The 27,440-nt window shown below is 36.7% G+C and overlaps 1 protein-coding gene across 23 annotated transcripts in view; it reads left to right on the top strand.

Annotated features, from left to right (window-relative positions):
* The window catches only part of ATRX (ATRX chromatin remodeler), a 247,227-nt gene that overhangs the window by 21,685 nt on the left and 198,102 nt on the right, over window positions 1–27,440 (top strand). For 7 of the 23 annotated variants that reach the window (XM_032619127.1, XM_032619119.1, XM_032619122.1 and 4 more), the window contains 2 exons: window positions 121–179; window positions 24,694–24,724. The exons of 10 other annotated variants lie outside the window; for them this stretch is intronic. In XM_032619127.1, the coding sequence (XP_032475018.1) occupies window positions 170–179; window positions 24,694–24,724 (41 nt within the window). In that variant the 5' untranslated portion in view covers window positions 121–169. The remainder of the gene's footprint in view (window positions 1–120; window positions 180–24,693; window positions 24,725–27,440) is intronic. 6 more of the 23 variants (XM_032619134.1, XM_032619137.1, XM_032619130.1 and 3 more) reach the window with 1 other exon arrangement.

Genomic DNA, 27,440 nt, shown 5'->3' with positions numbered 1-27,440 from the left:
TTTTTTTATCTATGCAGTGGAGACAGTAATACCTAAATGAAAATCTTTATGAGCTGTATAGCATAGTGTAAGCGCTTAACAAAATTGAGTTGCTTTATCTCCTCCTTTTCTATTTTTCAGAGTGGATGCACTTAATAGCTGGAGACAGAACTGATTAGGTATCAATTTCATGAAAAGAGGTATGAGTAGCTCTGATGTACATATCAAAAAGTAGAGAAGTTACTTATAAGTTGATTCTGATTTTTCATACCTTCCCCCTCAGGTTTCTATTACCTGGAGCATTGAGTTCACTAGATTCTAAAGATTAACCAAACACTGTATTTTCAAAGATTATCTAATCTGTTTATATATCTTTTTCCCTTGGAATGATGGTTTTGTTGCTCTTGTAAAAACATTAATACTATCTCAGACCTTGATCAGCAGTTATCAAAACTCCATTTAGCTAGTGATTGCATTGCAGACTTTATCTGATTCCGTTTTTATTGATTAGGGACGTAAGCTTTATTTTTATCTGGAGAGATTTGCTTTTTATAACTCCCTCAAAATTGAGTAGGAGTCCACAAATTAAATGATTAGCTCAATGGCTTGTAGATGGGCTTCGTTAAAGCACTGAATGCTTAGCTATAGATATAGGAATTATGTGACTTTGTCTTCTCTCAGAAAACCTAGATTTTGTTTTTCTCCCCTTTCCTCTTTACCAAAAGAGAAATGAGAATCTTACTTAAATTGGATTTCAGTACTCTTTGCATTACAGTATATAGGTATATAGATTCACTCTGATTCAAGTTGTAGAAGAAAATTGATTTTCTTACAATGGGCAAAGTAAAATTGCATTTCTGCTTCATCAGAGGATAGTTTGTTTTTTAACCTATTTAAATCTAAGTTCATTCCCTTTGAGCTAAAATGTACTTCATCCCAATAAAAACTTTCCAAAGGTTTCTTTTTTTGAGGGAACTTAGTATGCTTTTGTTAGAAAATAAAGATAGTGATATAATACTTGCACTTATTAATTTTTGTGTTAAAGTGAATAGAATATATTGAATTTAGATAGATGTGCCTCGAATGGAATAAATCTAAGTTTTTCAAATATTTATGCATATTTCTCACCCTCAACTGATTTTTATTCTCTTTGATTCTGTATAAAACCATTACACCTTTCTCTTTTAATACAGGGAATATCCGTGGTTCAGTGTTTGCTTTCCCAAGGTATTCTTCAGGAAATTCCTGATTCTCTAGCAAACTTTGCTTTTTAAAATGGAGGTTAGCAGGTGTTGGAAATAAGGTTAAGAGTTTTAACCCTAAAGGAAGCTGTATAAAAATTAGATGAAAAAAATTACATGTATGAGAGATTTAAAAGCGTTAGGAAATTCACAGTTATAAGGATGGTTCCCCTTTCTTCCCTAGATTATTCCTGGGATACTTAACAGCCTTTCTTTACCATTAGATTGTGAGTTCCTTAGGGTCAGGTATTATGTATTTATTTTTTATTGCAATACTACGTACTCACAATATATTCAGCATTTGGTAAATACTGTAAAATGAATAAGTGAATCTTACTCCTCATGAATAAAAAGTGAAATCTGACTGACTTACGGTTAAAACTCTTAGGTCAGTTTGGGAAGAGTTTAAATGGAAGTTTTTCAGGCAAGTGATATTTGTGAAGCTGACCTGAATTGTCTTTGTTTTGAAATTTTAATGCTTTACAGATGCTTTCAAGGATTTTCCAAAAAGCTTGAACAATTAGAGAGTTATATCTCAACAAAGTTATATCTCTTAAATTAACAAATATCTGATTTGCTTATATTATAACTTCTGGATTATGGCTCATCTTTCCACTGAGGCATCAGCCCACTGAAAGAAAGAGATTGATATGACTTTCAGATGTTAAAGTCGGACTGGAAAATTAGAAACTCAGGATGTTAGCCTTTTCTGAATCTCTTTTATTTAGTCTTGCAGAATGATAAGAAAATCATTTAATAGTTAAAGAAGATACGATATTTACCATTTATTATTTACAATAATACCATTCTGATAGCTGGTATTAGTTTAAAATTTCCAGGATTGGATCCATCAACTGAAAGAAATGAATGAGGAAGTTTAACCAGAAGGACAAGGAATGATTTGTAGTTTTGGGTGGTAAGACTGTCATAGAGTTAGGTTACACATACAGCACAAGATACTCAAATGTTAGGATGAGTACACACAGACTAGGAGCGCTAGTTGTCTTGAGATAGGAGGATTAGAGTTGATGTTGAACAGGTTTGTTTGGTTATTTTCTACTCATCTATCAGAATGTAGAACTTACTGATTTTCTCTTGTTTCTTCTTAGTTGAGTCCTTTCTTCATGCTAATCTTTATATAACTTTAATATCTAAGCATTTTTTATATAATTAGTTCGCTTCTGATCAACTCCTTTTGGATTCTGTTTATTTCTATAAAGGGATGCTTTCTACAAAATTTAGAACGACTGTTCTGCTTTTTAACTCAAATAAGTTAGATCCAAGTTTTTGTGAAAAAAGAGATTGCCTCCTTTTTGCTTTTAGAGAAATGTTCAATGGTACTCAAGAGATTTTTAGTGGCTCTTTGTATTCAGTATACTTTTTATGAAAGACTAACTTTTAATATATCTTCTTGTTTTGGGACTCAAAGAAAAGATCTTACATTTTAGTAGTGCCTTGTTTGTTGTGGTAAATTTTGGATTCTGTTTTCAGAAAAATAAAATTTATCTTCTAAGATGATTATTCTATGGTGCCCATGCTGGATATGCCCTGTCATCTCATATACTTAATTTTTATGTCCTTAGATGGCTAAGAGGCCTGAATGATTTTTTGAGATGATGTAAAAGAGATACCAGTGTTATTTCCTGTTTCAGTATTTTTTTTGTTCCCCTCCCTTTTCTTCTTTTTGTAAAGGAACAAAAATTTGTTGTATTCCCAGAAATTCTTTAAGTATAAGATGTTAATAACATTTCCCAAGGGTCAAGAGAAGCATGTGGCTTTAAAAAGTCTAGGTCTTTTAGAGGATACCTAGAGGAATCTCTGAAGAATTTAGAGAGTAGATACCATTTAACTTCCCTTATTTGCGGCACAAGTTTTATACCAGACTGTGTGGTACATTGATCCTTCCTATGTCCCACTATAAAATTACTGTTAAACAATTAATGTTAAATAGAAAGAATATTACAATAATAAGATTCAGGTAGAGTTGAAGGCTGGAAAAGTCTTATTGTAGATAACAGAAATTGTAAAACCATATTGTAAAACCTTGTGCTCTTGTGAAAATGAAGTGTGGACACTTGATTCTTTTTTTTTTTTTCTCCGGTACGCGGGCCTCTGTTGTGGCCTCTCCCGTTGCGGAGCACAGGCTCCGGACGCGCAGGCTCAGTGGCCATGGCTCACGGGCCTAGCCGCTCCACGGCATGTGGCATCTTCCCGGACCGGGACACGAACCCATGTCCCCTGCATTGGCAGGCGGACTCTCAACCACCGCGCCACCAGGGAAGCCCTTGATTCTTTTTTTTAATACTGAATGTGGAATTTTTCAGAAGCAGAGCTTCATGAAAGGCTTGATATCCTACGGTGAGATCCTGGGTAGAAGAAACTTGTGCTTTTTCTACCTCATTTTTAATATCGTCAATCAGTGTTCACTGCTACTTGGCCTCCAAAGCACCAAAGTAGCTATCTAGTTTGACAGATGAGTTTTTAAAAGATATAGATAACAGATTTATTTTAATTTCTGTTTCTATTCCGTAGTTTTATAATCTGTGCTGAACCAAAAAATTCAAGCAGTATAGCAGATCGATTACTTCCTATTCACTGCTTTTAAAGCTAAAGATATTCAAGTAATATTCTCAGATCTTGTTAAAACTTTTAGTTTGAGTCAGTTTTTCCCCTAACTCGTTCAGGGTAGAAATTGTATGAAAGGTCTAAATTCTAGTGCAATTGCTGTCAAAAGATCTCTGAACAACTCAGCTAATGTCCAAGTCATTTTCTAAAAATTAACAACTTTACGGATGTAAATCACATACCACAGTCTATCCATTTAAAGGGTACAATTTTGTGGTTTTAGTATACTCACAAATCTGTACAGCCATCAACAGAATATTCATCACTCCAACAAGAAAGCCTATACCAATTAGTGGTTACTCCTCATTTCCCCCCATATCCCTACCCCAGATCCTGACAACCACTATTTTATTTTCTATCTCTATGGATTTGCATGTTTTGAACATTTCCTGTAAAAGGAATCATACAGTATGTGATCTTTTGTGATTGGCTACATTCATTTAGCATATTTTCAGGGTACATCCATGTTGTAGGATGACTCAGAACTTTACTCCTTTTTATTGCTGAAAAATATACATTCATCATTTCATGGATATTTGGTTTGTTTCTACTTTTTGGTTATTATGAATCATTGCTGCTGTGAACATTTGTGTATAAATTTTTGTGTGGGCATTTATTTTCATTTCTTTTTGGAATCCTGGGTCATATGGAAACTATGTTTAACTTTTTGTGCAACTGTCAAAACTGTTTTTCAGTTTTGTATTATTTTACAAATAGTAAACTGTGCTTTTTTTTTTTTTTTTTGCGGTACGCGGGCGTCTCACTGTTGTGGCCTCTCCCGTTGCGGAGCACAGGCTCCGGACGCACAGGCTCAGCGGCCATGGCTCACGGGCCCAGCCGCTCCACAGCATGTGCGATCTTTCCAGACCCAGGCACAAACCCTCGTCCCCTGCATCGGCAGGCGGACTCTCAACCACTGCACCACCTGGGAATACCCAAAGTGTGCTATTTTATGTTCACATCAGGAGTGTATGAGGGTTCCAATTTTTCCACATCCTCACTAATACCTCCTGTTGACCATCTTTTAAATTATACCCATTCTGGTGGGTATGAAGTAGTATCTTTTGTTTATTTTTACTGTGGTAAAATATACATAACATAATATTTATCACTTTAACCATTTGTAAATGTGCAGTTCAGTGGCATTAAGTACATTCACAATATGTAACAGTCACCACCATGTGTACCCAAAACTCTTTGATCATCCCCAACAAAAAACTCTGTACCCATCTTGATAGTCTCTTTAATAAATGGTGCTGTGTCAATTGGATATCTACATGTGAAAGAAGGTTGGACCCATACTTTACAGCATATACAACTAAAAATACCTAAATTTCAGAGCTAAAAGTATAAAACTCTTAGGAGAAAACATAAGGACCTTGGATTTGTCAGTGGTCTCTAAATAAGATGGAAACAACACAGGCAAGAAAAGAAAAATATAGATAATACAGACTTCATTAAAATAAAAAATGTGTGTGTTAAAGGACACTATCAAGAGAGTGAAGACAACCCACAGAAATAGAAGAAAATGTATGCAAATCATATATCTGATAAAGATTTAATATCCAGAATATATAAAGAAGTTTTGCAACTCAGCACCAAAAGGACAACTCAGAAAGTGTACAAAGGACTTGAATAGAAATCCCTTTACTTTTTAAAAAAAATTGTGATAAAATAACATAATATAAACCTTTTTAAGGTGTACATTTCAATAATGTTAAGTACATTTTTATATTGTTGTGCAACCAATCTCCAGAACCTTTTCATCTTGGAAAACTGAAACTCTGGGGACTTCCCTGGTGGTCCAGTGGCTAAGACTCCACGTTCCCAGTGCAGGGGGCCTGGGTTCGATCCCTGGTCAGGGAACCAGATCCTACATGCTGCAACTAAGAGTTCACATGCCACAGCTAAAAAGATCCCGCATGCCGCAACTAAGACCTGGCACAGCCAAATAAATAAATAAATATTTTAAAAGAAAAAATAACACAAACTCTACACCCTATAAACAACAACTCCCCATTTCCCTTGGCTTCCCTTTACTTATAATCATTGTCTTTATATTTAAAGTGGATTTCTTGTAGACAGCATATATTTGGGTCTTGGTTTTAGTCCTCTCTGACATCTGACTGTATCCACCTCACACTCTGACACACTCTCTTAGTTGGTGTACTTAGATTATTCACATTTTAAGTGAATTTTGATATAGTTGGTTTGATATCTACCATGTTTGTAACTTTTCTCTTCATTGTACTTGTTTTTTATCTTCTCCTTTTTTGTCTTTTTAAAAAATATTTATTTTATTTATTTATTTTATTTTTGGCTGCATCAGGTCTTAGTTGCAGGATCTTTGTTGTGGCATGTGGGATCTTCTGTTGCGGCGCACGGGCTTCTCTCTAGTTGCTGTGTGCGGGCTTCTCTCTAGTTGTGGCGCATGGGCTCAGTAGTTGCAGCGCGGGGGCTTAGTTGCCCCGTGGCATGTGGGATCTTAGTTTCCTGACCAGGGATCGAACCCACGTCACCTGCATTGGAAGGCGGATTCTTAACCACTGGTCCACCAGGGAAGCCCCTTTGCCTTTTTTTTTTTTTAAGTCTTTATTGAATTTGTTACAATGTTGCTTCTGTTTTATGTTTTGGTTTTCGGCTGGGAGGACCAGGGATCAAATCCACACCCCTTGCATTGAAAGGCAAAGCCTCAACCACTGGACCGCCAGGGAAGTCCCTGCCTTTGTTTTGTTTTTTTTAACATCTTTATTAGAGTATAATTGCTTTACAATGTTGTGTTAGTTTCTGCTGTATAACAAAGTGAATCAGCTATCCTGCCTTTGCTTTTAATTGAACATTTATATGATTTCATTTTCCTTCCTCTTTTAACTTATAAATTATACTTCTTTAGACATTTTATTGGTTACCTTATAGTTTGCAATATGCATTTATAACTAGTCTAAGTCCATTTTTAAATGACACTGTACCACTTCACAAGTACTGTAGATAGCTTATAATAGTATTCCCAATTCCTCTCCTTATCCATAAGCTATAATCATCCAATGCATTTTTGCTATTATTAGTTTGGACAGTTAACTATTAGGTCAGTTAAGGATAAGAAACATAGGGGCTTCCCTGGTGGTGCAGTGGTTGAGAGTCCGCCTGCCAATGCAGGGGACACAGGTTCGTGCCCCGGTCTGGGAAGATCCCACATGCCCCGGAGCGGCTAGGCCCATGAGCCATGGCCACTGAGCCTGCGCATCTGGAGCCTGTGCTCTGCAATGGGAGAGGCTGCAACAGTGAGAGGCCCGCGTACCACAAAAAAAAAAAAAAAAAAAAAAGAATAAGAAACATAAAAGATGTTATTTTACCCTCATTTATTCCTTCTCTAACACTCTTCCTTACTTTATGTAGATGCATGTTTCTGCCTTATATAATTTTTTTTTATTATTATTTTTTGACCATGCCCTGCAGCATGCAGAATCTTAGTTCCCTGACTAGGGATCAAACCCGTGCCCCCTGCATTGGGAGTGTGGAGTCTTAACCACTGGACCACCACAGAAGTCCCATATAATTTTTTTCTCTCTAAAGAACTTCTTTCAACATTTCTTGCAAGGAAAGTCTGCTGGCAACAAATGCCTTTGGTTTTTGTTTGTCTGAGAAAGTATTTTTCTTTTACCTTTGAAGAATCATTTTGCTGGGTACATTATTCTAGCTTGGTGGGTTTTTTTTTTCCCCAACACTTTAAATAATTCATTCTACTGTCTTCCTGCTTGCATAGTTTCTGACAATACATAAGATGGAATGTTTATCCTTGTTCCTCTATAGATAAGATGTTTTGTTTTTTTTTCTCCTGGCTTTTTAAAAGATTTTTCTCTCTGTCTTTGGTTTTCTGCTGTTTGCATATGACATAGCTAGGTGTAGATATTTGCTATTTACCCTGCTTGGTATCCTGCTTCTGTGGTATCTGTCATTGATTTTGGAAGTATTTCCACCATTCTTTTATTTCAAACATTTCTTCTCTTTTCCTTCTCCTTTGTATTCCCATGACATGTATGTTACAACTTTTGTAATTATTCTACAGTTATAGTTTTTCTGTTCCCTTTTATTTGTTCTTTTTTCTCTTTGCATTTCAGTTTGGAAAGTTTCTATTGACATGTCCTCAGCCTCACTGATTCTTTCCTCTTCAGTCTCATTGATCCTTTCCTTGACTATGTCCATTCTGTTGATGAACCCATCAAAGGCATTCTTTATTTCTTTTACAGTGTGTTGGATTTATAGCATTTTATTTTATTTATTTGAGTTTTCATCTCTCTGCTTACAGTACCCAATTATTCTTGCACACTGCCTACTTTATCTATTGAGTCCTTATCATTCTAGTCATAGTTATTTTAAATTTCCCTGTCTGATAATTCCAAAAATCTGTGTCTTCTCTGAGTCTGGTTCTCATGCTCTCTTTGTGTCTTTAGATTGTGTTTTTTCTTGCCTTTTAGCAGGACTTTTAATTTTTTTGAAAGCTCTATGTGATATTTCTGGTAATAGGAAATCAGACTTTTAGTATGAGATTTTATGCTAATCTGGCTAGGAATGGGGCTGTGTTTAATGTGTGCTGTAGCTGTAGGTGTGCTGTAGCTGTAGGTGCTACAGCACACATTAAACACATTATTTCTTCTAGTTCCCTTGTCCTAGTTTTTTTTTTTCTTCCCTTTTGTCTTTGGGTTTCCTTAAGAATTCCTTTTTTTTGTTGTTGTTGTTTTTTTTTTGTTGTTGCGGTACGTGGGCCTCTCACTGTTGTGGCCTCTCCTGTCGTGGAGCACAGGCTCCGGGCAAGCAGGCTCAGCGGCCATGGCTCACAGGCCCAGCCGCTCCGCGGCATGTGGGATCTTCCTGGACCGGGGCACGAACCCGTGTCCCCTGCATCGGCAGGCGGACTCTCAACCACTGAGCCACCAGGGAAGCCCAAGAATTCCTTCTCAGAGTCTGTATCTTGTAGCTTTCTCATTTATAATTCAGTGTTACCATATTGGATCCCAGGAGTTGGAGAGGGAAAGTGATCTGTAATCTTATGAATTACATCTTTTTTTTTTAAGTGGTCCCTGGGCTGTGACCTTCAGAAATATTTCTTAGCCTTTCCCCCCCCAACACTACTTAGGTGAGACAGGAAACCTCGAGGAGGCTGAGGTTGTCTAATTGCTCTTCCTCCAGGTACGTAATGCTCTGGTAAAGTAGTTTACCTTGAGAGCATGACTTTGTTAAAAAGAGAATGCTCTGGGTGAGTTTTAATATGTTTACTTTTCCCTCCTCCTGCTCAAGGCACAAGAGGATTTTTTCCCCCTCAGATCTTCCTCGTGAATACCTGAAAAGCTTGTGGCACTCCTGGAGGTAAAACCCAGGAAAGTGTGCCCCCCTTCCCAGCTGGGACCCCAGAATTTTTTAACACTCAAGCTAATCTGTATTTGGCCTCCAATAATTCGTCAGTTACTATTGAAGTGTTTGCACTTCAGATAAAATGTGATTCTCTGTATCTGCCTGTCTCTCCTTTTTTTTTTCTTTTTGGTGATTTGTCCTGTGACCTCAGTTCTCTAATGGATCTAAGATAACTTGCTGATTTTCAACTTGTTTATCTTTTTTCTTGTTGTGAGAATAGGAGTGAGGACTTCTAAGCTCCTTACCTTTTGTAGCTGACTGGTTAGTTTTTTGGTTTGTTTTTGACTTTTTAAAATAAATGAACCTATGTGAGATGACATAGCTATCTGTGGCTTTTTGGGGGTGCTCTCCTTTGTTTGTTACATCCTTCAGGTCTTGGTCTTTGTGAGGATCAGGTTCCAATTTCAGTTGGAAGTTTTAGGAATTGATTTTAAGATGATTTGTTTTTCTTATTGTTAACACCTTATGTTTAGTTACTGCTGCATCCAAGTAAGGGTAGTGTGGTAAGCTCAGTGGATTAAGCATGCACAGTAAAACTAGAGAATTTAGGTAATTTAAAGTGTTCATATAGTGTTTTTATTAAAAATTAAAGAAAAAATCAATGAGTGTATTCAAAATGATAACAAAGATAGCAATGAACAAAGATGAAAAACTTTGGAAAAGTATGCTGTAGTAACTGAAGGCACTTTGTGGACATCTTAGTTTATCCTTAGTCCTTTGAAGTGTTCTGACTTTTGAGGATTATCTACTAGTGTGATAACTACTTTTCTGTTCATTAAGTTATATTAGTCACTGTGCCTTGAGTTTTCTTAAGGGATGTGGTATAGGGTGGGCTTTGGTTAGAGATAGAATTCCTGATTTTCCAATGCAAGTGCAAATTATTTAATTCCCTTACTGTATTTAGCAAATAAGTGCCTTTCTGAGCCTCAGTTCTCTGTAATAAGGAGGGAGGTTTCATGAGGTTTAAATCAGGCCAGCGTGTATAAAATGCATGTTAAAATTTGTCATGGTTATGTAAGGAAACCCAAGGCAGCGTAGACTCACTAAGAAAAATTCCACCTTTTACCCTAACACTTGATCTTCTAGTGGTTGATATTCATTGGCATAGTAGAAACCTCTATGGACCTTTATCACATTTGGGAGTAAAATTAAGGCATAAAAAGTTTATAGGGAATTAGGCTTTATATTATATGCTTACATAGTTAATATTGGGCAGCTGTTAAAAGGATTTCTTATAATTTTACTTGAATAAGGACATAAGTTAGAAGATTTTAAACACTTAAATGAATACTAAACTTGTGGTAAATAAAGGAAGTGTAGAAAATCTGTTGGATTAGTGAAAAGCCAATTGTGAATTACTAGTTAATTTATAAGTGAAATTACAGATACTAAGAAATAAATGAACTGTATATTTTATAATGCATTATAAACACATATGATAATTTTAAACCTAAAAAAACACATGCACTTAGGAGTAATGCAGTGAATTTATTATGTCACAAAAAAACATTGTTTTTCTTGTTTTTTTGAGGAAGGCTTGTATCGCTATGAACTTCCTATTTCTTTTCCTTTGGTTGATTTCTAGTTTCATGCCTTTGTGGTCAGAGAAGTTGCTTGAAAGAATTTCTATAGTCTTAAATTTGTTGAGGTTAGTTTTGTGCCGTAGCATGTGGTCAATCCTAGAGAATGTTCATGTGCACTTGAAAAGAATGTGTATTCTGTCTTTTTTTTTTTTTGGATGTAATGTCCTGAAAATGTCAATTAAGTCTGAGTGTTCTATTGTATCATTTAGCATCTCTGTTGCCTTATTGATTTTCTGTCTAGAAGATCTGCCCATCGATGTGAGTGGGGTGTTAAAGTCTCCTACCATTATTGTATTCCCATCAATTTCTCCCTTGATGTCTGTTAGTATTTGTTTTATGTATTTGGGTGCTCCTATATTAGGTGCATATATGTTGATGAGTGTAAAATCCTCCTCTTGTTTTGATCCTTTTATCGTTATATAGTGTCCGTCCTTATCTTTCTTTACAGCCTTTGCTTTAAACTATATTTTATCTGATATGAGTATTGCAACGCTCACTTTCTCTTCATTTCCATTTCCATGAAATATCTTTTTCCATCCCCTCACTTTCAATCTATGTGTGTCCTTTGCCATAAGGTGGGTCTCTTGGAGGCAGCATATTGTAGGCTCTTGTTTCTTTATCCAGTCTGCCGCTCTATGTCTTTTGGTCAGAGCATTGACATTTAAGGTAATTATTGATACATATGTATTTATTGCCATATTAAACCTTGTTTCCCAGTTGATTCTTTGTTTCTTCCCTGATCCTTTCATTTTCTTTCTGTGATTTGATGATTTCCTTTTATTTTATGCTTGTGTGTTCTCCTTTTTGGTTTTTGTGAATGTATTGTGTGTTTTTAATTTGTGTTTTTTCTGTTTTTCAAGTATCTTAACCCCTTCCTCTGTCTACTTGCTTTAGATATATAGGCTCAAACACATTCTTAAAAAAAAAACATGGGCTTCCCTGGTGGCACAGTGGTTGAGAGTCTGCCTGCTGGTGCAGGGGATGCGGGTTCGTGCCCTGGTCTGGGAGGATTCCACATGCTGCGGAGCAGCTGGGCTTGTGGGCCATGGCTGCTGGGCCTGTGCGTCCGGAGCCTGTGCTCCGCAACGGGAGAGGCCACAGCAGTGACAGGCCCACGTACCGCAAAAAAAAAAAAAAAAAAACAGAAAAGAAACAAAAACAAACAAACAAAAAAACCAAAAGGAGCTGCATTTTCTTACTCTCCTTCCCCACATTTTGTGATTTTGATGTCCTTTTTTACATCTTCGTGTTTATCCTTTTGCTGTTCCTGGTGTTTATTATCAATTTCACAAATAGGTTTTTTTTTTTTCTCTTTCTCTTTTTGATCTGTTTACTGGCTAATTAAAGTGATTTACTTTCAAATTTTGAATTCCTCCTTCCTATATCTTCTTGCTTCTTTAATATTTAGAGAAGATCTATCAATATTTCTTTTAGGATAGGTTTAGTATTGCTGTATTCTTTTAGTTTTTGCTTTTCTGAGAAGTTCTTTATTTCTCCTACTATTCTAAATGATAATCTTGCTGGGTAGAGTATTCTAGGTTACAGATTTTTCCCTTTCAAGACTTTGGATATATTTTTCCACTGCCTTCTGGCCTGTGGTGTTTCTGTTGAGCAATCAGCTGATAGCCTTATGGGGCTTCCCTTTTAATTAATTCTTTGTTTTTCTCTTGCTGCCTTTAGAATTCTCTCTTTATCTTTAACTTTTAATATCTTTATTATAATATGTCTTGGTGTAGGTCTGCTTGGGTTCATCTTGTTTGGGACTCTCTGTGCTTCCTGTATCTGGATATGTTTTTCCTTCTTTAGGCTTGGGAACTTTTCAGCTGTAATTTATTCAAATACATTTTCAGTTCCCTTTTCTCTTTCTTCTCCTTCTGGAATCCCTATTAGTAGATTGGGATGCTATGTATTATCCCCTAGGTCTCATACTGCTTTCTTTTATTTTTCATTTGGTTTTCTGTGTGCTGTTTTGCTTCAGTAAATTCCATTATTCTATCTTCCAGATCGCTTATTCTTTTTTCTGCATTATTCATTCTGCTATTCATTGCCTTTAGATCAGCTTTCGTCTTGGCAAATGAATTTTCTAATTTTTCTTGTCTCCTCCTTATAGTTTCTAGTTCCTTTTTACAATAATCTGCATTTCTGCCAATAACCTTTCTTAATTCCTTCAGTATTTTCATTACCTCCTTTTTGAAGTCGGTGTCTGTTAGACGGAAAAGGTCTGTTTCATTGTTTGTTTCTTCAGGGGAATTCTCTTGGTTTTTTAGGAGTTGTTCCTCTGCTTCTTCACTTTGCTTATGTTTATCTTATTCTGTGAGTTTAGGAGAAACAATTATATCCTGTAGTCTTGGAGCCCTATTTATATGCGGGAGCATTCCTGCATAGGTCGTATGGGTTTAATGATTTTTGGCGTGAGGGCTGTTTTTGATTTGGATCCTTGCAGTCTCTTTCCTCAGTGTTTGCTGGCCATTATCCCCTTGATAGGGGGTGTGCAGGTGTGTGGCTTGTGCACGCTCCAAGTAAGGCGGGGGCAGTGGTTGGCTCCCAGTCGTGGGACCATCAACAGTGGCAGTGGTCTGTGCCTGCCTCTGGAGTCTGAAATGGCAGCGGCAGCTCATGCCCGCCCCCAGAGCTCATGTAGGCAGTGCCTGAGAGTGTGTGTGGAGAAGGATGCTCCTATGGCGGCATGCCCCCCAACAATGTCCCCTTGCCTCTCTGGTGGGCCCAGACCTTCCACACCACACCCTAGCCCCTTCAGGCTGTCTCCATGCAGCCAACCCCAGTCCTTTCCTCTGGGTCTGACCTCCAAATCCCGAGGTTCAGCGCCCAGTCCCCACCTTCCCCAGTGGATGAGCATCTCAGGCTGGGGAGTGCTGGGCAGCACTGTCTGTGCAGGTCTCTCTTTGCTTTGCCCTCTGTAAACCAGTTGCTGTGTTATTCTTCGAGGCTCTGAATCTCGCCCTTTGTCCTGTCTGATCTCCCCACCAGTGAGGGAGCTTCCTAGTCTTCAGAGACCTTTCCTCTTTCACAGTTCCCTCCCAGGGGCACAGGTCCTGTCCCGATTCCTTTCTCTCTTCTTTTCTGCTTTCTTCTTTCGCCCTACCCAGTTACATGGAGATTTTCTTACCTTTTTGGAAGTCTGAGGCCTTCTGCCAGTGTTTGGTAGATGTTTTGTGAGAATTGTTCCACAGGTAGATGTTTTTTTTTTTGATGTATTTGTGGGAGAAGGTGAGCTCCACATTCTACTCCTCTGCCATCTTGATCTGATCTCTGATTCTAATTTTTTAATTGAAGTATAGTTGATTTACAATATTAATGTCAGGTGTACAACATAATGATACAATATTTTTATAGATTATACTCCATTTAAAGTTATTATAAAATATTGGCTGTATTCCTTGTGCTGTACAATATACCCTTGTAGCTTAATTATTTTATGTATAGTAGTTTCTACTTCTTAATCCCCTATTCCTATTTTGCTCCTCCCCTTTCCATCTGGTAACTACTAATTTGTTCTCTATGTCTGTGAAACTGTTTCTGTTTTGTTGCATTCGTTCATTTTATTTTTTGGATTCTACATATAAGTGACAACATGAAGTGTTTGTCTTTCTCTGAGTTATGTCACTAAGCATAATACTCTCCAGGTCCATCCATGTTTTTGCACATGGCAAAATCTTCATTTTTTATGGCTGAGTAGTATTCCATTGTGTATATATACCACATCTTCCTTATCCATTCATCTGTTTATGGAAATTCGGTTGCTTCCGTATCTTGGCTATTGTAAGTAATACTGCTCTGAACACTGGGGTACATGTATCCTTTCAAATTCGTGTTTTTGTTTTCTTTGGATATATACCCAGGATTGGAATTGCTGGATGATATGGCAGTTCTACATTTAGTTTTCTGCGGGAATCTCCATACTGCTTTTTATAGTGGCTACACCAATTTACATTCCCACCAACAGTGTACTAGGGTCCCCTTTCTTCTGCATGTCCTCTCCAACATGGGTTATTTGTAGATGTTTTCATGATAGCCATTCTACAGGTATGAGGTGACATCTCATTGTGGGTTTTTTTTAAAAAAATTATTTATTTGTGGCTGCGTTGGGTCTTCGTTGCTGCATGTGGGCTTTCTCTAGTTGCGGCAAGTGGGGGCTACTCTTCATTGCGGTGCATGGGCTTCTGATTGTCGTGGCTTCTCTTGTTGCAGAGCACGGGCTCTAAGAACGTGTGTTTCAGTAGTTGTGGCTTGTGGGCTCAGTAGTTGTGGCTCATGTGCTCTAGAGTGCAGGCTCAGTAGTTGTGGCTGTCAGGCTTAGCTGCTCCATAGCATGTGGGATCTTCCCAGACCAGGGATTGAACCTGTGTCCTTTGCATTGGCAGGCAGATTCTTAACCACTGCACCACCAGGGAAGTCCCTCACTGTGGTTTTGATTTGCATTTCTCTGATGACTAGTTATGTTGAGCATCTTTTCATGTTCCTGTTTTTCATCTGTATATCTTTGGAAAAATGTCTATTCAGGTTTCCTACCCATTTTTTATCTTTTTGGGGTTTTTTTCTAATATTGAGTTATATGAGCTGTTTATATATTTTGGATATTTACCCCTTATCAGTCATATCATTTGAAAATATTTTCTCCCATTCTGTAAGTTGTCTTTTCATTTTTTTGATGGTTTCCTTTGTCGTGCAAAAGCTTTTAAGTTTAATTAGGTCCCATTTGTTTATTTTTGCTTTTGCTTCCTTTGCCTTAAGAGACAGATCCAAAAAAAATTGCTATGATTTATGTCAAAGAATCTTCTGTCTTCTAGGAGTTTTATGTTTTCCACTGTTATATTTAGGTTTTTAATCCATTTTACGTTTTTTTTTTGTATATGTTGTGAGAATATGTTCTGATTCTGTTCTTTTACATGTAACTGTCCAGTTTTCTTGCACCACTTACTGAAGAGACTCTCTTTTTTCCATTGTATATTCTTGTCTCTTTTGTGGTAGATTAATTGATCATAAGTGCATGGGTTTACTTCTGGGCTCTTTATTCTATTCCACTGATCAATGTGTCTGTTTCTGTGCTGTTACCATAATGTTTTGATTGCTGTAGCTTTGTAGTATAGTTTTAAGTCAGGGAGTGTGATACCTCCAGCTCTGTTCTTCTTTCTGAAGATTGCTTTGGCTGTTCCGGGTCTTTTGTATTTACATACAAATTTTAGAATTATTTGTTCTAGTTCTGTGAAAAATGCCATTGGTATTTTGGTAGGGATTTCATTGGATCTCTAGATTGTCTTGGGTAGTATGGTCATTTTAACAATATTAATTCTTCCAACCCATGAACATGGTATATCTTTCCATCTGTTTGTTGTCATGTTCATTTTCTTTCATCAGTGTCTTACAGTTTTCTGAGTATAGGTTTTTTACCTCCTTAGTGAGATTTATTTCTAGGTGTTTTATTCTTTGTTATGTGATGGTAAATGGGATTGTTTTCTTAATCTCCCTTTCTGATAGTTCACTGTTATTTTATGAAATGCAACGGATTACTGTATATTGATTTTGTATCCAACATCTTCACCAAATTAATGAGCTCTAGTAGTGTTTTTTGGTGGCATCTTTAGGATTTTCTATGTTGGGATGATCTTAATTAAGTCAATGCTTGGAAATAGTTGCATGCAAATTGTGTGTGATAGAGATAATAGAATATAGTAATGAAAAAAAGAAGTATTGTGAAGATTTGCCCATTGAACTGAGATTGTTTAACAAGCTAGTTCCTCTCTAAAGTGATGTTGCAAGTTTTATGATACCTTTTCATAATCCTAGTACAGGTTACATTGTTCATAATGCACTGTCAGTTGAAGACAATCTGAGTTTTTCTACCAACAGCTGTAGTTTCTTCGAACTTCCAGTTTTCAAGAAAACTGTGTTTTCAAGGTGCTTTCAATTTTTATGGTGAGAGATTTGCTGTCAGAAGTGATGACACAGTCTGGCTTGGCCACTGCATCCATTTTTCACAGTGCCAATCCCACTCCTCTTGCCTTCATGTATTCCTCAAAGTCTTTACTCTTCCTTCATATATTCATCAAAGCCATCTCCCTATTAGCTGCTGAAAGGTAGCCATGGTTGGCCTTGGGAACAGTGTCTTGTGTGGGAAGCAGGGCACTTGGTCCTGGGAGGGGTGCTTTGCCTTACCCCTTCTAACCCCTGACCCCCATTCTCCTGCGCCAGGAGGTGCAAACTAGCTCCGCTCAGGACTCCTCAGGTACTTCCTGCAAGCTAAGTTGCTTTATTATTAAAATAATATGCTAGTTAAAATTAATTACGTTTCCTTCAGACTTTAAGTTATTAGAATATTGTAGCTAAAGCTTAAGTTCCATTTGAACTATTTTCTGATGTATCTATATTGATACATATGGCTCTAGTTCATTCATTTAATTCATATATGGTCATCCGTCATGTGAATGTATAATCTGTCTATCCTGTTTTTTATGGATAATTAGGTTATTTTCAAATTTTCTCTAGTACAAACAGTACTGCAGTTTGTACATGTCTTCATTCATAGCTTTAGTGGCCACATACAGCATGAGCTTTCTTTTAATATTTGCCTGATATATCAAATATCTTTTAAAAATTTACTCTTTTAATCATTTTTAAGGGTACAATTCAGTGGCATTAACTACATTGGCAGTCCTTTGTAACCATCGACACTCTCCATTTCCAGATCTTTTTCATCATCTCCAAAACAGAAACTCTGTACCCATTAAACAATAACTCTGCATTCCCTTCCCCCCTCCAGCCCTGTATTGTGCTTTCTGTCTCTGTGCATTTGACTACTCTAGGACCCTCATCTAAGTGGAGTTATACAATGTTTCTCCTTCTGTGGTGCCTGGCTTATTTTAGCTAGTATAATGTTTTCAAAGTTCATCTGTGGTGTAGCATGTATCAGAATTCCATTCTTTTTTAGCGAATATCATTCTTTTTATACCATGTGTATTGGGTTGGCCCAAAGGTTTGTTCAGTTTTTTCCATAAGATGGCTCTAGTAGCACTTAGTTGTCTTTAACTTCATTCGAAACAATTTTGTTAGACTGTATTGTGACAGCTGTCATATTAGAATGCATTCAAAAAAAGGTCTCAAAATTGGTGAATTTTTTGGTAGCCATTTTAATATTGAACATGGATAAAAAAAGCAACATTTTTGGCGTAATATGCTTTATTATTTCAAGAAAGGTAAAAATGCAACTGAAATGCACAAAAAGATATGTTCAGTTTATGGAGAAGGTGCTGTGACTGATCGAATGTGTCAGAAGTGGTTTGTGAAGTTTCGTGCTAGAGATTTCTTGCTGGATGATGCTCCCCGGTCAGGTAGTCCAGTTGAAGTTGACAGCAATCAAATCGAGACATTAATTGAGAACAATCAACGTTTCACCACATGGGAGATAGCCAACATACTCAAAATGTCCAAATCAAGCATTGAAAATCATTTGCACCAGCTTGGTTATGTGAATTGCTTTGATGTTTGGGTTCCACATAACTTAAGCAAAAAAAAAAACCTTGACTGTTTCCACGTGCGATTCTCTACTTAAACGTAACAAAAATGTTCCATTTTTAAAACAAATTGTGACAGACCATGAAAAGTAGATACTGTATAGTAATGTGGAACAGAAGAGGTTGCGGGGCAAGCGAAATGAACCACCACCAACCACATCAAAGGTCAGTCTTCATCCAAAGAAGGTGATGTTGTGTATATGGTGGAATTGGAAGGGAGTCCTCTATTATGACCTCCTTCCGGAAAACCAAACAATTAATTCCAACAAGTTCTGCTTCCAGTTAGACCAACTGAAAGCGGCACTCGACAAAAAGCGTCCAGAATTAGTCAACAGAAAACGCATAATCTTCCATCAGAATAACGCAAGCCAGCATGTTTCTTTGATTACCAGACAAAAACTGTTACAGCTTGTCTGGGAAGTTCTGATTCATCTGCTGCATTCACCAGATATTGCACCTTCGGATTTCCATTTATTTCGATCTTTACGTAAATTCTCTTAATGGAAAAAAATTCAGTTCTCTGGAAGACTGTAAAAGACACGTGGAACAGTTCTTTGCTCAAAAAGATAAAAAGTTTTGGGAAGATGGAATTATAAGGTTGCCTGAAAAATGTCAGAAGGTAGTGGAACAAAATGGTGACTACGTTGTTCAATAAAGTTCTTGGTGAAAATGAAAAATGTGTCTTTTATTTTTCCTTAAAAAACCGAAGGCACTTTTTGGCCCATCCAGTATATTAAATTTTACTTATCCTTTCATCTGTTGTTGATGGATGTATTGGTTGTTTTCCCTTTTTGCCACTTGTGAATAATGCTGTTATGAACATTGATGTATAAGTATCTGTTTGTGTCCCAGCTTTCATTTCTTTTGGTATATACTTAGAAGTAGAATTACTGGATCATATGGCAGTTCTATGTTTATCTTTTTGAGGTACTGCTATACTGTTTTTCCACAGTGGGTGCACCATTTTATATTCCTAACAGCATCACACTCAGGGTTCCAGTTTCTCCACATCCTCACCAACACGTGTTATTTTCTTTACTCTTTTTTGTGTGTGTGGGTGTGGGTTAATAGCCTCTTAACGGGTGTGAAGTGTTATCTCATTATGGTTCTAATTTGTATTTCCCTAATGACTAGTGATGTAGAACATCCTTTTGTGTGTTTATTGGATATTTGTATGTCTTCTTTGGAGAAATGTCTATTCAAGTCCTTTGCCCATTAAATTTTTTTTTGTTGAACTGCATATTTTTATTTTTTATTGAAGTATGTTGATTTAAAATATTGTGCTACTTTCAGGTGTACAGAAATGTGATTCAGTTTTACATATACATACATATATATACATACATATATATATGTGTGTATATAATGGGTTGCCCAAAATGTTCCTTCAGTTTTTAAGTAAAAATAAAAGACACATTTTTCATTTTCACCGAGAACTGTATTGAACAACGTAGTCACTGTTTTGTTCCACTACCGTCTGCCATTTTTCAGGCAACTTCATAATTCCATCTTCCCAAAACTTTTTATCTTTTTGAGCAAAGAACTGTTCCATGTGCCTTTTACAGTCTTTCAGGGAACTGAAATTATTTCCATTAAGAGAATTTTGTAAAGACCGAAATAAATGGAAATCTGAAGATTCAATATCCGGTGAATGCAGCAGATGAATCAGAACTTCCCAGACAAGCTGTAACAGTTTTTGCCTGGTCATCAAAGAAACATGCTGGCTTGCGTTATCCTGATGGAAGATTATGCGTTTGCTGTTGACTAATTCTGGGTGCTTTTCGTCGAGTGCCACTTTCAGTTGGTCTAATTGGGAGCAGAACTTGTTGGAATTAATCGTTTAGTTTTCCGGAAGGAGGTCATAATAGAGGACTCCCTTCCAATCCCACCATATACACATCACCTTCTTTGGATGAAGACTGACCTTTGGTATGGCTAGTGGTGGTTCATTTCGCTTGCCCCACAATCTCTTCTGTTCCACATTGTTGTACAGTATCTACTTTTCATCGCCGGTCACAATTTATTTTAAAAATGGAACATTTTCATTACGTTTAAGTAGAGAATCGCATGTGGAAACACCATCAAGAAGGTTTTTTTTTGCTTAAGTTATGTGGAACCCAAACATCAAAGCAATTCACATAACCAAGCTGGTGCAAATGATTTTCAGCGCTTGATTTGGACGTTTTGAGTATGTTGCCTATCTCCCACGTGGTATAATGTTGATTGTTCTCAATTAGTGTCTTGATTGCTATCAACTTCAACTGGCCTACCCGATCGTGGAGCATCATCCAGCAAGAAATCTCTAGCACGAAACTTCGTAAATCACTTTTGACACATTTGATCAGTCACAGCACCTTCTCCATACACGGAACATATCTTTTTGTGCATTTCAGTTGGACTTTTAGCTTTCTTGAAATAATAAAGCATATTATGCAAAAAATGTTACTTTTTTAATCCATGTTCAATATTAAAATGGCTACACAAAAATTCACTAATTTTAGTAAGTCTTTTTTTAAATGCATGCTGATATGACAGCTGTCACAATACAGTCTAACAAAATTGTTTCGAATGAAGTTAAAGATGACAGTGCTACTAGAGCCATCTTATGCAAAAAACAGAACGAACTCTTTGGCCAACCCCATATGTGTACATGTGTATGTATATATGTATTATTTTTCAGATTCTTTTCCATTATAGGTTATTACAAGATATTCAGTATTGTTCCCTGTACTATACAGTAAATCCTTGTTGTTTGTTTTATATATAGTGGTATGTATCTCATAATCCCATACTCCTAATTTATCCCTCCCCATTACCCTTTGGTAACCATAAGTTTGTTTTCTACGTCTGTGAGTTTGTTTCTATTTATATTTAGATTCATTTGTATTATTTTTTAGATTTCACACATAGTATTATATAATATTAGCCTTTTTCTGTCTCCGTATGATAATCTGTAACTCCATCCATGTTGCTGCAAATGGCATTATTTCATTCCTTTTTTATGGCTGAGTAATATACCATTGTGTATATATACCACATGTTCTTTATCCATTCATCTGTTGATGGACAATTAGGTTGCTTCCATGTCTTGGCTATCGTAAATCGTCCTTTTATGAACATTGTGCTGCATGTATGTTTTTGAATTAGAGTTTTTGTCTTTTCTAGATATATGCCCAGGAGTGGGATTGCTGGATTGTATGGTAACTGTAGTTTTCGTTTTTGAAGGAACCTCCGTACTGTTTTTTATAGTGGCTGCACCAGTTTACATTCGCACCATCAGTATAGGAAAGTTCCTTTTTCTCCACATCCTCTCCAGCATTTACTATTTGTAGACTTTTGCTGATGGCCATTCTGACTGGTGTGAGGTGATACCTCATTGTAGTTTTGATTTGCTTTTCTCTAATAATTAGCAACATTGAGCATCTTTTCATGTGCCTGTTCATTTCTTTTTTGGAGAAATGTCTGTTTAGGTCTTCTGCTCATTTTTTTTTTTTTTTTTTTTTTTTTTGTGTTACGCGGGCCTCTCACTGCCGTGGCCTCTCCCGTTGCGGAGCACAGGCTCCCGACGCGCAGGCCCAGCGGCCATGGCTCACGGGCCCAGCCGCTCCGCGGCATGTGGGATCCTCCCAGACCGGGGCACGAACCCACGTCCTCTGCATCGGCAGGCGGACTCCCAACCACTGCGCCACCAGGGAAGCCCTTGCTCATTTTTTGATTGGATGTTTTTGTATTTTTTCTATTGAGTTGTATGAGCAGTTTGTATGTTTTTGACATTAATTCCTTGTTGGTCACATCACATGCACATATTTTTTCTGAGTCCGTAGGTTTTCTTTTTACTTTGTTCATGGTTTCCTTTGTTGTGTAAAAGGTTTTAAGTTTGATTAGGTCGCATTTTATTATTTTTGTTTTTATTTCTATTGCCTTGGCAGACTGACCTAAGAAAACATTGGTATGATTTATGTCAGAGAATGTTTTACCTATGCTCTCTTCTAGGAGTTTTATGGTGTGTCTCATGTTTAGGTCTTTATTTTACGTTTTTTTGTTGTATATGGTACGAGGGAATGTTCTAACTTCATTGATTTACATGAGGTTGTCCAGCTTTCCCAACACAGCTTGTTGAAGAGACTGTCTTTTCTCCATTGTATATTCTTACCTCCTTTGTTGAAGGTTGATTGACCCTAGGTGTGTGGGTTTATTTCTGGGCTCTCTATTGTGTCACATTGATCTGTATGTCTGTTTTTGTGCCAATACCACACCGTTTTTATTACTGTAGCTTTATAGTATTGTTTGAAATTTGGGAGAGTTATGCCTCCAGCTTTGTTCTTTTCCCTTAGGATTGCTTTGGCAATTCCAGGTCTTTTGTGGTTCCCTGTTACTTTTAGGATTATGTGGTCTAGTCCTGTGAAGAATGTCATGGGTAATTTTATAAGGATCGTATTAAATCTGTAGATTGCTTTGGATAGTATGGCCATTTTACCAATATTTATTCTTCCAAACCAAGAGCATGGAATATCTTTCCATTTCTTTGAGTCAACTTCAGTTTCCTTTTTCCTAGTTCTCAGTTTCCTTTTTCCATGTTTTATAGTTCTCAGGGTATAGGTCTTTCACCTCCTAGGGCTTTTTCCTAGGTATTTTATTTTTTTGTATGCTGTTGTATCGTATTATTTATTTTTAAAAATTATCTTAAGTTTTGTTTATTTCTTTGGCTGCACCGTTCAGTTTGCAGGATCTTAGTTTCAGAACAGCGATTGAACCCAGGCCATGACAGTGAAAGCACTGAGTCCTAACCACTGGATCGCTTGGGAACTCCTTGGATGCTATTTTAAATCGGATTTTTTTTACTTTCTCTTTCTGATATTTCATTGTTAGTGTAAAGAAGTGCAACAGATTTCGTTTTTCTTTTTTTAAAAATATTATTTATTTATTTGGCTGCATTGGGTCTTAGTTGTAGCACGTGGGATCTTCATTGCTGTGTGCGAGATCTTCATTGTGGCATGCAGGATCTTTAATTGCGGCATGCGGGATCTTTTTAGTTGCGGCATGTGGGATCTAGTTCCCTGACCAGGGATCAAACCAGGGCCCCCTCCATTGGGAGCAGAGTCTTAGCCACTGGACCACCATGGAAGTCCCCAGAAATGCAATAGCTATCTGTATATTAATCTTGTATCTTTCTACCTTGCTCAATTCATTTATTAGTTCTAATAGTTTTTTTTGTGGCCTCTTTAGGAATATTTGTATAGAGTATCATGTCATCTGCATGTAATCACAATTTTACCTCTCTCTTACAATTCAGATACGTTTTATTTCTTTTTCTTATCTGATTGCTGTGCCTTTGCCCATTTTTGTATTTGGTTGTTTGGTTTTTTTGGAGTTGAGTTATAGGATTTCTTTATGTTTTCTGGTTATCAATACCATTTCAGATATATGATTCAGAAATACTTTCTCCCATTTTGTGGATTGTCTTTTCTTCTCTTGATAGTGACCTTTGATGCACAAAAGTTTTTCATTTTGATGAAATCCAGTTTATTTTTTGTTGTTGTCTGTGCTTTTGGTATCATATTCAAGAAAGCATGACGAAATCCAATGTCATGAAGATTCCCCCTCTATTTTCTTTAAAGAGTTTCATAGTTTTAGCTACTATTTTTAGGTCTTTGATGCATCTTGAGTTAATTTTTGTATGTGGTGTGAAGCAGGCATCCACTTTATTCTTTTGCATTTGGTTATTCATTTTTTCCAACACCCCATGTTGAAAAGACTGTCGTTTTCCCATTGAATGTTGTTGATACCCTTCTTGAAAATCAGTTGACCACATATATGCAAGGCTTTATTTCTGGGTTCTCTATTCCATTGTTCTATATGCTTGTCCTTTTGCCAGTACCATACTGTTTTGATTATTTTAGCTCTGCAGTTAGTTTTGTTTTTTTCATTTAAGTATAGTTGATTTACCATATTGTGTTAGTTTCAGGTTTACAGGAAGGTAGTTCAGTATATATATATTTATATATATATATATATATATATTCAGATTATTTTCCATTATAGGTTATTACATGATATTGAATGTAGTTCTCTGTGTTATACAGTAAATCCTTGTTGCTTTTGCAGTTAGTTTTGAAGTCAGGAATTGTGAGTTCTTTAATTTTGTTGTATTTCACAACTGTTTTGGCTGTTCAAGATTCCTTGAGATTCATCATGAATTTTAGGATGGAATTTACTGTGTCTGTGAAAAAACTTGGAATCTTGATAGGAGTTGAATTGAATCTCTAGATCACTTTGGGTAGTATTGTCATCTTAACAATATTTATTTGTGTCTTTAATTTCTTTCAGCAGTGAAAGTTTTCCTGTTTTGCAGCTTTCCGTAAGTCTTCCAACTCCTTGGTTAAATTTATTCTTAAATACTTAATTCTTCTTGATGCTATTGTAAATGGCATTGTTTTTTTAATTTCCTTTTTGGATTGTTCATTGTTAGTTTGGAAAAATGCAGCTGATTTTTGTGTGTGAATTTTGTATCCACCAACTTTACTGAATTTGTGTATTAACTGTTAAGAATTTTTTGTGGTATCTTTAAGGTTTTGTACATGTAAGATGTCATCTGTGGACAAAGATAAGTTTACTCTTCTTTTCCAGTTTGGATTATAATATGCTATTTTTTTTTTATAATATGCTATTTTAAACAGTTGTTAAGTGAACAAAAATGTAAAGTTAATTACCAATGATTTGTTTATAAAAAAGACCATTTTTGGTCAGTATACTCATGAACACATGTCCAAATTTTAGACTCTATATGGTCCATTGCTAGAAGACAGCCACCCATCTGTGTGAGCAGGTAGACGAATGGGGGAAAATGAAAAATAGTTTTTGTTTTGTTTTTGTTTGGCCATGCCGTGAGGCTCGTGGGATATTAGTTCCCCAAACAGGGATTGAACTTAGGCCCACAGTAGTGAAAGCGCTGTGTCCTAACCACTGGCCAACCAGGGAATTCCCGAAAAATAGTTTAGGATGTTACCATTGTGGAAGACTGGGTAATGCATACACAGGATCTTTCTTACAACTGCATGTGAATCTACGATTATCTCAAAATGAAAAGTTTAATTTAAAAAAGGCTAGCTCCTTTACACATATACTTCTACAAATAATGCAAAAGAGGTGAAACACTAGTAATTTTTAGAACTCCACATTTCTCATGGAAGAAATGTTGTAAAACATTCAGGGTGAAGAAAATGGCCCATAGTTAAAAACACTGACATTAGTACTTAAGACTTGTCTGAAATCTAGTCATTTATGATATGGTTAGCTTACATTAGGAATTTAGAATTTTTTGGTCCTCTTGAAGATAGGTAGATTAGATGTCATTGGTCATTTACATCAAGCCCATGTTGTAATTGTGTGTTTGTGAGTATGAAGGCTGATCAGATTCTTCTTCAATCAAGATTTTTAACTACTCTTAAGGATCATTTTAAGGACTTGTACCTAGAACCTAGAATTAAGTAGTGTATAGTACTGGTGGAGTAAGCTTCACATTTTGGTGGAGGAGGAAGAGAGTGACAGCCACGTCTGGATTTAATAAAAATAACTTAGTATAGTTCACAATTATAAAACTGATAAGTTAATGTGTGCAGTTTTGCCTTAGGAAAAGATCCTTCAATTTACAAAAGGGTTGATAAGTGTTGTCTTTTAAACAGTTTATTTGGTGTGTTTAAAATATCATTTCCACAAATAAGACTCAATTCCAAGGACCATCTCCAATGTATGACTCTAGAAATGAGGCAGATTTTAAAAGCTGACATCAGAGCTTTTATAAATGAATGAATATTTCCCTTCTAAATAGTCACCCTTGGAGGCCATACTGAAACCAATGATGATGTCATTCCTGAGGATACTTCAAGAACTCTCCTTTTGTAACCAATTTAGAAGACATGCAAGAAATTAAGTCTTCAGGAATACTTTGAATTTTGGCAAAAACTATTTTTAATGCACCTGATAATCTTTCATTATTCACCATACTTGACTCTAAATGACATTTGGCTCTTTCCAAATATCACATCTGCCCTTAGAGAGGATTTTTCAAATGAGTGGGCAAATTTTTTAAGTATCAATTTTTTTTCACCATTGGACTTATAGCTGGTCTCATAATGTATAATATTACACAAATATGTTCATTCCTAAGAATGCTGTCCTTCAGAGAACAAAAAAATTCTGATTGTATCCTCTTGTTTTAATTTTTGCGTATTGAGGTACTGTTAATGGGCTGCATTGATTTATCCATAGTCTTGACCTTGTTCAGCTACAGTATGAATTCATGTGATAGCTGGCTTTGTGGTTGGATTGCTGTGAATTCTAGGAATGAGTGCGATAATCATTATGCTGGTTTGCTGTACTCTTTCATTTCTAAAGTACAGCGCTTTTGCTGTTTGGTAATCTGTTGATGAAACGATGTAGAATGACATCGTCCATTCTTAATTTTAGATTTTGGTTACCAGGAATATTGTGTGCCATTGGTTGACATGTAGCATCTTTTCCTCTGGTTCCATTCTCTAATTGAAGATTAAGGATACTGAGTGACTTGATGATAATTTTTTTGTACATTTGGCTCATTTCCAAAGGAAGGTTATGGCAAAAAGAAACCATACCCTCTTGGTACCTATATTCTAGAGTCAAGTTTGTTTTAAGATTATTTAAAACAACCCTCTCCACCAAAACAACCAAAATCCCACACACAATGTCTAGTTGCAGTATGCCTGTTAATTTCATTTCTTTTTCGTTCACTAAATATCTTGGGATCTTCCTAACCAAACGTAGAAAAATGGTACAGAGGGGCCACTGGGTTTGGTGCCCAGCACCCTGCTTGAATCAGGGTGGTATCTGGCCCATGAAGGCCTGACTGAGATGTTACCTGTTTCCTAATGTTTTTTTTTTTTTGTGTGTGGTATGCGGGCCTCTCACTGTTGTGGCCTCTCCCTTTGCGGAGCACAGGCTCCGGACGTACAGGCTCAGTGGCCATGGCTCAGGGGCCTAGCCGCTCCGTGGCATGTGGGATCTTCCCGAACCGGGGCACGAACCCGTGTTCCCTGCAT

The sequence above is a fragment of the Phocoena sinus genome, chromosome X (assembly GCF_008692025.1).
Source record: "Phocoena sinus isolate mPhoSin1 chromosome X, mPhoSin1.pri, whole genome shotgun sequence".
NCBI classification, from domain to species: domain Eukaryota; kingdom Metazoa; phylum Chordata; class Mammalia; order Artiodactyla; family Phocoenidae; genus Phocoena; species Phocoena sinus.
The sequence above is the reverse complement of the archived record's forward strand: the minus strand, read 5'-3'. Positions and strand labels throughout refer to the sequence as shown.